The following is an 11,215-nucleotide window of genomic DNA, read 5'->3' on the forward strand; positions in this document are numbered from 1 at the left end:
CATGTCGATGACCTGCGGGGTGTGTACGTGCTCTTAGACATATGAGAAACTCAAAGAGGACTCAAATATTTACTCTCAGTCGTGCTAGTGGCGTTAAAAGCTGCTCTCTAGCATCTTACCTTGTCAAGCGATTAAATGGCTTTAAAAATCTAGCTCCCACCCCTACTCCTGACGGAAATTACATGGAGTCATATCGATCGAGCCAGTCCAACATGGCGATTGGCGTGTGTCAGGTGGGCATTGGCAAATATTTTCAATAACATTTCATGTTTTAATTAAAGTGTACGGTGTCTGAAACACTCCACGAGATCAAAACTATCCTCAGCTATTCTTGACAGGGCGCCACCATTTTGTTTGATAGCAAAATGTCCGCATTGTCTGTGAAGGACATATACAAGAGACAGAACTCCTAATAGCCACTGGTGGAGCCACAAAATTTCAGCCTTTGTCCGCTGGGGTGAAAACTTAACTTTTACAGTGAGTTAACTCCCTAATCTCGGAAAGATGTATTCTCTTATTTGTTACAACAAACGTGTTCCTTGAATACTTGCATTGTCTCTTAATAGTTTCAGTGACTGAGTGACTTTTTAAGCCGCTTTTAGCAATATTACAGCAACGTCACGGCTCGGGACACCACAGATGGGCTTCACACATTCCACCCACGTGGGAAATCGAGCCGGCATTTTGGCATGACGATCCAGTTACGTTTTAACCACTAATTATAAGCTACCCCACCACCTCTAGTAGTTTCAAGGGGGCGACAGAAAAGCGCGATTCCTAATTTATCGTGGCTGTTGCATGTCGGATATAAATTATATATCAATCACTGGATTCTCTGGTCCAGGCTCCATTATACACACATGCCTTCATAAAGTTGGGACATCATATTGCTCAAGTACGCCGTTTCACATACTATGCTGACGTGCTTCTCGAGGGCCAGTTCTAAATCAAAGAGCACGCAAGAGATTTCTTGCACACGCACTCGGCACGATCAAATTAACACCTATCCTGAGCTCTGGTACTGTGATGAAATTAAGGGTTTCTGGACTTTGGTCTGATGCAGATTAGCTCTGTCCTACCTGAGTGGGGGTGGGGGTTGTCACATTTTCACACGGGGTCTGCGCACCCTTGCAGCCCCCCCACCCCCCACCTCCTATGTGGTCTATCAATGGTCCTAAGCGAGAGTACTAGTCACTGTTGATAATCATTTCGGACAAATTAAGCTTACTCAGTGGCGAACTCGACAATAACACTAATTCGTTGGCCATTGTAGACCTGTCTTGAAAAACCATATTTAAAAGAGGTTTGTCATGTCAGGGGTATATCGACTACCGCTGACCAATATAAGGGATGAGCACATACATTTTTGTCTAGACATTAACAACACACACAAGTACGCACGAACGCACAACGCACGCACGCACAGTCAGTCTCTTAGATGCATATCAATTGCTCGGTGAGTTTCAGGGGTTTAAAATCATAATGACATCCAAACTCAAGATTTTGCAAACAAAATAAATTTATTTAAACTCCTAAATTAAATCAACAATCAACAATGTTGAATAAAATAACAGAAACAATGCTGACTCCAAATATCTGGAAATGCCTACACTATTGCCCCTTAACCCCTCAGGAGCTGAATGGACCAGCCCACTGAAGCCTAAACCTGTAGCACTATTTGTTGCTTAGCTAACCCCTGCCCGAACCCCAAAACAAGCCTAACTTCTACTAACAAAAATAATCCTACCATTACAACAATTTTGCTCCAAAATGTACAGAAATGATTTGTACGATGCATATAAGCAAGGAGACTATATAATTATGATGTGTTGTTCATTTTCCCAGATATAAGTACAACTACATTTCGTTATTACCAGTTTCGTATTCAGCAGCACGAGGCCTGAACATCAAATTTAGTCACAACTGACCTCGCATTCGAGGACGCTCGGAGCAACAGGACAAAAGGTGCATTGTCGGTGTGGCAGACGGGCTCGCAGTTTCATTCGGAAGATCGTGGACTCATAGATTTGCAAAATGGCTGGTACAGATGCAGAGGCAGAAAGAACAGTTGTCATTGCTATGGACGGGAGCAAGCACTCCGATGAAGCATTTCAGTGTGAGTAGCAATGTGCAGTTTGTGGACACTGGTGTGACATGTGACGGGTAGGTGTTGTTCAACGTGTCAGAGCAGCCTACTAGTATCGTTAACTTTAGTGAATACGGGCCGGACACGGATGTCAGTAGTTGTTTTGAACACAAACTGTTTTCGCAAATATCGATTTGCCAGCGTAGACGAAATGTTTTAGTAATTTAAAAAATGAGAATAAAAGGAGGTGTGCCGGTGCAGAGTAGAAATGTTCCCTGTGACATAATGTTTTGGTCACGCATTAAGTCATTGACGGTATATATTATATAGCAGCACAAAACAGTATAAACGTTTGTCTGTGGGATAAATATCATATTAATGTAATATGGCAAGCGGATAGCAATAGATGTAAGAGCTCAAATATGATACTTTATTCATGCAGAGACCATACAAATTACAATAGACCATTATATGGTCTCTGATTCATGTGAGGTGAGATAGAGGCAGATGTATCCCCAGACATTGTTCATGGTCTGAGATGGTGAGAGTCATAGGCATAGCTGAGGGGAACATGAAGCACCAAAGATGGCCAATCACATGAATATAAGTAAGTCTGTTCATCTGCCAAGTCAGGTGCATGCACAGGCCCCCACTGCAGATCATAAAATCGGAAAATTAAGCCCTGTTTTACTATCCAGGCCCTCTACAATAACATGTTTTATAGTAGGGAGTCTGGATAGTAAATTGGAGGTCAGTTCATAAATTTTGTGACCCTCAGTGGGCGCCAATGGGTACATGTTACATTGAAACTGATAATGAGTTTAAGGCACACATTTTCCATCATTAATCTTGAATGTCTTTTTTATTTTTTTAATGTAATGGGTAGATTATTTAGACGTTTCTGTACACAATTCTGGAAGATTAGACTACTGCTCACTACCTCATACTCCGGAGGATATACTGTTTCAAGCTACTTGAACCTACTCACTGTGCATGTGTTATGAGTGCTGGGGGAAAATCAGTGAATCGTTTGAACTCCAATTACGCAGGCTTTTTTTATTCATGTTCTCTTTTTTCAACTTTAAAGTTTCAATTGGCATTTCTGATGGTTTGTTTCGGCAAATGCGTACTGAAAGGTATCAGAATCAGCAAAGTTGTGTTTTACATTGCATGTGACCTTTAAGGTAATACAAAGTGATTTTAGTATTTATGTGGTCAGTAACAGATGACGCTCCCCACACATGTAGTGTGAATTTCCTTGCATACTCATCTGTTACAACAGCCATATGAATAACAAAGTTAGCATACCGAATGTGGCATAAATTTTGGAATGGTTTCTTTAAAAACAGAATTTTATGAATACATTAATATATAATGCCAGAATAATAAGCATGCCTGATTTTAACAATATGAAGCCCTCACTACAAATTTATACAATACAATAGAGTAGCATAGATATGAATAATGCAAATTGGTGCAATCCCAAGCTGCAACCAGTTACTTTGTCGAAGAATCAAAATAGTGCTTAATTTGTGTACCATTGCATGATAAATATTGAAATGGCACGGATGAAACATTTTCAATGTGCCCTCAGAGCACAACTAACATTATCTAGCCTCATGTAAGAATGTCAAGTTTTGATGGGTCCATGTGACTCTGATAAAATACCATGTACATCCATCACGATCCGCCAGCGGGAGTATACGACTTTTATACTCCCGCTGCGAAAGTCATATCCTCCCGCTACGCCTCGGTGACGACGCGAGAAGTGAGAAAGTGTGCATCGACAGGCCTCGGGGAATACAACCTTACTCGGGACTGATAAAACCCTGTATTTCCCTCGACACGATGTGATAACTTATATTGTGATAATAATGCTCACAATGATACATTGAATGGAAAAGACAATAAATTTGACCAAATGAAGTGATTCAAAACATGTTTTTGCATCTCATCAAATGTTTATCATTGACACTCTCAATTATACAGCTTAACATTGGTTAGGTAGTTTGTATGCCAGTGCTTATAACAGGATATCCTGTTTCCAGGATGATAATATTGCTTGTGGGTTTGTGTACGAATCCTGTACAAAGGAAGCTAAACTATACTAGCAGGCAGGATAGTGTTCAAGATATGTTTAGAGGTTTACATGATGTTAAGAGATGTAGTAAACAGTAAATTGAAATGATATAATGTAAAACGCCAAATTTTCGTGACCGTTTAATTTTCGCGAATTTTCGCGTCAGACTTCATGACACGCGAATAAAAAGGCGATAATATAGATATATCATACACTCTATTCAACAACACAAAAACAATACAGGTGCCATTGCTCAATCACGTGTCACCGCTGGATTAACACGGCTCAATCACATTCTGTTTTCATTGCTCTAGCACCTAATTAAAAAGGATTAATTCTGAGATCAATTACATTAATTTGTTGTTAGATCACTTTGCAGATCTGTTATTTTATAACATCTCAAAGGTCACGCACCTGCTTGTCATGTAAAAACATTCAGAGACACCCCTGTAACAAGATCACCTCGCGAAAATAAGAAGGCGTGAAAAGGTTTAGTGGCCATCACTCGCGAAAATTTAAAGGGGTGGAAATAAGACAGTTTACAGTAATTGATGTGATGTTTTTAGTTTAACTGGAAATATCAGAAGTTATAGGTACACTTATTTTCACAAAGGCGTACTGTATTACCTGAAAAGATTTCAGTTCTATCCCTGCAGTGATTATATATAATATATATTCATTCATGCAATTAATTTTTCAGCATTGGCAATTTTATTTAGTTACATTATTATTTTGCTTTGTGATACTTTCCCCTTATTCATAATATATATTCTGTAAAAAATAATTCATGAGAATAATTTCTACTGCTCTGTTTGTTCTACCTTCCACTATAGCTTGTCTTTACATGCATGTACATTGTTAGATTTGTGAAGATGTATTGTTGCCTCACTTCCTGGTCTGTTAGTGACAGACGGAGGTAGGTGTCATAGAAATCTTGACAGATGTCATGTACACAAGCCAGGCAAGATTAAGGTCATTTCAAGTTTATTTCATTGCAAGAATATTGCACAAGTTTATTACCTTTGAGGCTAGGTACATTCATTTCTAAGGATAATTCATACCAACGAGAATCCCAACACAAGGTACAGGTGTCAGCAATCAAAATAATAAATCTTTGCCACATGAGACTGAACATTAAAATTCTGATAGCGTGGCATAGTGGTTAAAGCATTTGCTCCCCATGCCAGGTTTGATTTCCTTACATCGATACAATATGTGAAGCCCATTTCTGGTCTCTCCCTGTTGTGATATGGCTGGAATACTGCTTAAAGCAGGGTAATACCAACCAACCAGCCTCCTTCTCTTCTTCTCTTCCTCCCTCAGTCACTCACTCACTGCCTCACTCACTCACTCAGATTCGAGTTTTACCTTCCTGTTGCTTGGTTCGTCAGCGGCATACCCATGGGTTTCAAGTACATGATAAATATCTGAAACCGGCAATAGTTTTTTCACTTACCTCCCAACTGAATAGGGGAATACTTGTCAAATCAACATTACACCCTACTCACAACCACTGTGGTAAGCATGAGGATTAACAGATGACTCAGTTAATATACTTTGAAAGTCCCAGTGGAATCAAAATGGTGTAAATATTGGCTTGTTTGAAACTAATTAAATCATCCATTGATAATAGCATAAAACGTAACCAAGAATTTGTATTTAATTTGCTGTTAAGTCGGTGATCACTTCAGGCCCCCCAGCATAAAGTGCCTAGAGTCTGGATGACCTGCAAATATGTATTTTGAGAAACAGGTACATCTGTGTAATGGCTCAAAACTCAAAACTAAAAAGCACATCCAAAATCATGCTTTTTCACCAATGTTTAAGGAATATTCTCCATAGATGTAAAACCAAAACAACAAGAGGTTTGAAAATGTGATGTCTTAAATTATTTGTTTCGTCATTTCAGGGTATATGAAGAACATTCACAGAAAAAATGACCATGTGATCTTTGTCCACTGTCCAGAGTACCACACAATCATCCAGTCACGTATGTATCAACATGCATGAAAAATTTCCATGTTAATGATTCATTCACGTCAAAATAAATTACTTCACTCAAACTCCCATCTTTATAAATATTCATGCTGATATGTGAACAGCTGGGGACATGTTATTAAAGCCGTCTATTGTTTGCTCAGTTGTTCACAGAATCATATTGTTTCCAACCAGCATTTCCCTACTCTCGCCGTCCGTGAACTGCTTTGTTGTTCCTACTGCCCAGCCCTTCTGCAATGCTAAAGCACCAAATTTAAATGAAACAAGTCAATATTTCCTCAGTCGGAATCTCCCATTGCACTAGGGATCCTTTTCACCATTATTGTACCAGTCATCCATGTCTATTCTCTCACTACTAGTTCATTGCATATTTACAATATGGCATGTTCTGATAATTCTCATGTTCATCTTTGACCAACCTTCCTTCTTTCCTCGCCATTGCCAGCTCAACACCTCTTTGAATTTCAATGGACATTCATTATTTTGTATTATCCCATACTATATTTGCAAAGTATATTCATGTATTCATTTGCCATGCTTCTCCATTTCTGAACAACACATTACATTGATAACTGATTTAATAATCACCATGTGACATGATTCCTAAGTATGCCCTGTAGCCACTGAAACTGCCTTTGTTATTGTAATTGTAAATTTTATTGTGTCATTTGCACCACTGCTTGCAAGTATCGTGAAATTGAACCCTGCACAAGAAAGAATCTGTAACATACTTTAGAAGGATGACTCCAAATGGCACAAGCTGAAAAACATAAAAATTTGCTAAAGTATTTCAAGTTCAGATTTTAGAAAATTGAACTAAAAGGCAAATAATAAAGTATGGTTTATACTATCTCCTGGTAACTTGCAGGGAGCTGACGCTATGTATAACCAAGTCACCATTTTCAGAAGCAGTGTTGTGTGAACTCAGAATTCTCATTGTTACACTGTTGATATGGAAGTATCCAAAATCATATCAAAGTACAAATTGAACATTGCGTTAGTCAGGGCATTCAAGGTCACAGAAAAATTTATAATTGCAGTCAGTTGCATTAGATATTTTTAAGTGATTAGATCAATTTGTGATAAGACCATTCTTCCTCAAGTCACGAAGGAAATGGCAGGCATGACAGACCGGTACAATCTGTGTCAGATTTGGCATGGTGGGAGTATAAGCTATGATATTGTTGACCATGCACAGATCACTGCCTGTGGCTTGTGAAAGAAGGACTCCCAATGCAAGCTTATCAAGTTTGCATAATCTAACTTTGATTTTCACCAACAGCGATGGTGATGGCTGATGTGACTGTACTGACTGACCTGTACAGGGATGAGGAGAAGAAGGTGAAGGAGTTCCTGGAGACCCTGGGGAAGAAGCTGAGGGATGCTGGGGTGAGAGCAAGTGTAGTTTTACGCCAGCAATATTGTGGCTATTTGTAAATAATCACACCTCAACCAGACAATCCAGTATCAAAAGCATGAGTACCAATCTATGCAGTTCTAAGCTGAATTTTCATTGAGGGGTTGGTGGAGAGAGGATGGGTTGAGATCTGGGAGGGAAGTGGGCTAGTGGGGAATGGATGGGTTGAGAGCTGATCAGAGGTTGGTCAGAGGGGAGTGGGTGGGTTGAGAGCTGGTGGGAAGTGGGTTTGTGGTGAGCGGATGGGCTGAGAATTGGGTGGGTTGAGAGCTGGTAAGAGGTGGATTGGTGGGAAGTGGATGGGTTGACAGTGGGGTGGGAAGGTGGATTGGTGGGGAGTGGATGGGTTGACAGTTGGGTGGGAAGGTGGTTGGTGGGGAGTGGATGGGTTGACAGTTGGGTGGGAAGGTGGTTGGTGGGGAATGGATCGGTTGACAGTTGGGTCGGAAGGTGGTTGGTGGGGAATGGAGGGGTTGACAGTTGGGTGGGAAGCTGGTTGGTGGGGAATGGATCGGTTGACAGTTGGGTCGGAAGGTGGTTGGTGGGGAATGGAGGGGTTGACAGTTGGGTGGGAAGCTGGTTGGTGGGGAATGGATGGGTTGACAGTTGGGTGGGAAGGTGGTTGGTGGGGAATGGATGGTTGACAGTTGGATGGGAAGTTGGTTGGTGGGGAGTGGATGGGCTGAGATCTGGATGGGTAGGTAGAGAGTGGATGTGTTGAGAACTGGGTGGGAAGTTGGTTGCTAGAGTGAATAAGTTGATTGTTAGGTTTCTAAGAAGCTGGAAGATGGGGAGAGGATATGGCTGAAGGGGCATTAAGACGGAACATTCTTTATTTTTGAAACAACTGGAATCAGAGGGGTTGAAGGAACATTATCAGTGTGTTTGGGAGGAACTGAAAGATACTGAGGGAGAAGAGGATAGGGAATGGCAGTTGGGTGGGGGGGAAGGACTAACTTAAGTCTGTGTTAAGGTATGAAAGTAATGATGGCATCAATGCTAAGATCACTTTGTACAATGACATCCTGAAGGATACTGGTGTGAGAATGGGATTTTTTTCTGCTTTCAACCAGGAACTGATCATGGAATCTGAGATAAATCTGTATTCTGGTTAGATTGCTCTCCTGTTTCCATGTAGATTTTTTGTTTAAACATACATGACACATTATACTACAAAAGAAAAGTTTGGGAACACCCTAAGATTTGACATTCATATATAACTAAAACATGGTGAGGTCATTTATTCTCTAAGGTGAATGCAACTTTTTGCGTGCTTTGGGTTTTAGGGTGTTCTCGTACTCTGTAGCACTAGTATATTAACATTACTATCCATTCCAATGTGAAGTTTATGAATAAAACAGGCAGAATGCTCAATTTCTATGATCTTTCTATTTTTGAACAAATATTTATTTTCTTTGAAAGGCATTTTAGAAGTTGTATAGATGAAGGAAAAACAAGTTCTATGGATAGTCAACTTCTTTATTGCAGTGGATGCCACTTGGCATCACTCGGTAATAGTACCTACACTGAAACGTCACATCCATTGCAATAAAGAAGTTGACTATCCTTAAAACTTCGTTTTCCTTCTATTATTTCTTTACTCAACTTTCAACCCATCTGCTCCCCACCAACCACCTTCCCATCCAGCTCTCAACCCATCCGCTCTCCACCAATCACCTTCCCACCCAACTGTCGACCCATCTGGTCCCGACCAACCATCTTCCCACCACTTGTTCTGTGTCTTTTATGAAGACAGAGTTTGACGTTTGATCCCACTGTCAAAGTACAACTTTCAAATTACTAAATATCCTCCTCCACACTTGAATAAAGTGAAGGGGAAAGTAAATTGCTGAGTTATTTACTTTCAGATTGGTGGTAAAGTTAAGAGCATAGGTGGAAGCCCTGGCGAGGTTGTGTGTCAAGTTGCCGATGAGGAGAAGGCGAGTCTGATCGTAACAGGAACACGCGGAATGGGGCAGATCAGACGCACATTTGTTGGCAGTGTCAGTGACTACATTATTCACCATTCACACGTCCCTGTCGTCGTATGTCGACTGAAGGGCTCCCATGACAAACATGGACATTAATTGCTAGAATTGACACTTCCATTTGAGACTGACGTTTTGGTTAATACCACTCATGGACTGTGTTATCAAGGCCGTTGTGTCTTTTTAGCTCAATTCTTCTGTTACTCAGACAAAGTAGTAAGCTGGAGAAAGTTCGTGGTTTCTGCTGACGGTTCTGCTAAAAAATGAAGCTTAAAAGTTGAAAATACTCTGTGCCTTAGTATACCCAATTTAATTAGTTTATTCAATCCTTTAATCTGTCCATATTGAGCTTGCTTTGAATGTCGGAGCAGTTTGTGATTCTTGGTTTAAGATGGTTTCAAGTGATATGTCTCTTAGCTCGAAAAACAGTGTCATGAACTAATGTCTGTGAAAACTTAAACTTTAATCACTGTAATAAATGTCATGCTTAATGAGTCAACTTCAAATCAGTATATAGACTTGTTCAGGGGAAAACTCTGTTTTCCTGGATGTCTCTCAGTTATGAAGAATATTTATCTATGAGTTTTTACTAACTGTCAAAAGTGTTCTCATTTTCATAAATTCTGATAAACTGGAACTATTTCCATTCAAATTTGGAACATTTCCACCCATTTTCTGAAGGCATGGGACCAAATGTCAGTTGCAACTATTTTGCATAGAATAACAAATTCAACCATGCAGAACACTATTGCATGTGTCAGTAGGTGAAATAAGTGTTGAAAATTTGCTTCATAACTGACAAGAAAACATTCCAGGACAAGACCAAAGGATTTATTAAGCATTATGTTCAAATATTAGTCAGAGTGTTGAAGCTTTATTTTGTGCTTTAGAAGATACCAAATATTGAATATCTCTCCATATTCAGTAGTGTAGATTTTCCTATGTATTTATTACTATTCATATAATCAAGTCGTTTGACTACTCACTGCATTTGTCTTTTTTCAAAGTGGCTGGGATATTAAGAGAGATATGGCTGACTTGCAGCATCAGCTGTACGCGTTTTGGCTGGATAACCATAAGCCTTGTTTACAGTGCAAATATATTGGTTATCCGTTATCAAAATATCAGCTTGGTCTTTTAGGTGTCATTAAGGAAACATTTTGTTTATCCAGACATATCAATATTGTTCTGGCAAGTGAAATGTGTGTAAAACGTAAAATTATTATACCAGATATTAATTTGCAATTGTGTGCCTGTTTGTTTCAATGAATATTGATTGTTGATATTGTTAGTGTATGCAGAGGCATGTTATAATCAGACATGATTGATTAAACAGTTGGCAGGAAAAGACACGTTGTGTTGTATTTCTATATCTTTTGAATATATCGGTATCATATTGTCCACATGTTTACATGTCTGATGACTTCTTACATTGTTAAGCTGTTCACACATCTGTCTTAGGAAAGGTCTGTCTTTATACTCCTGGCAGCATGGCGTCAAAAGAAGGTTAAAGGTTGGCTCTCTGTTTCCCTTGCTTGTTCTCAGTCTTTTGGAGATAAAACAAGATCTAACTGCTGAGAATCACCTTGCTGTATCTGAGTAGCTTCCCATGGTGAACTGCACATACAACATTTAACCCTGCCTCA

General features: G+C 39.7%; 1 protein-coding gene across 1 annotated transcript; it reads left to right on the forward strand.

Annotated features, from left to right (window-relative positions):
- Positions 1–1,652: 1,652 nt before the first annotated feature.
- Positions 1,653–10,917, forward strand: LOC137297011 (universal stress protein in QAH/OAS sulfhydrylase 3'region-like). The gene is made up of 4 exons (XM_067828956.1): positions 1,653–2,116; positions 6,076–6,156; positions 7,447–7,553; positions 9,450–10,917. The coding sequence occupies exons 1-4, from the start codon at positions 2,035–2,037 to the stop codon at positions 9,666–9,668; spliced, it is 489 nt and encodes a 162-aa protein (XP_067685057.1). The 5' UTR covers positions 1,653–2,034; the 3' UTR covers positions 9,669–10,917.
- Positions 10,918–11,215: the final 298 nt, after the last annotated feature.

This window comes from Haliotis asinina, chromosome 9 (genome assembly GCF_037392515.1).
Source record: "Haliotis asinina isolate JCU_RB_2024 chromosome 9, JCU_Hal_asi_v2, whole genome shotgun sequence".
Classification (NCBI taxonomy): Eukaryota; Metazoa; Mollusca; class Gastropoda; order Lepetellida; family Haliotidae; genus Haliotis; species Haliotis asinina.

Excerpts from the sequence above, each read along its gene's own strand:
- LOC137297011 (XM_067828956.1), top strand. The coding sequence starts at position 2,035 with ATGGCTGGTACAGATGCAGAGGCAGAAAGAACAGTTGTCATTGCTATG. Across the intron at positions 2,117-6,075 it reads CTCCGATGAAGCATTTCAGT|GGTATATGAAGAACATTCAC; the intron begins GTGAGTAGCAAT and ends TCGTCATTTCAG. Across the intron at positions 7,554-9,449 it reads AGAAGCTGAGGGATGCTGGG|ATTGGTGGTAAAGTTAAGAG; the intron begins GTGAGAGCAAGT and ends ATTTACTTTCAG.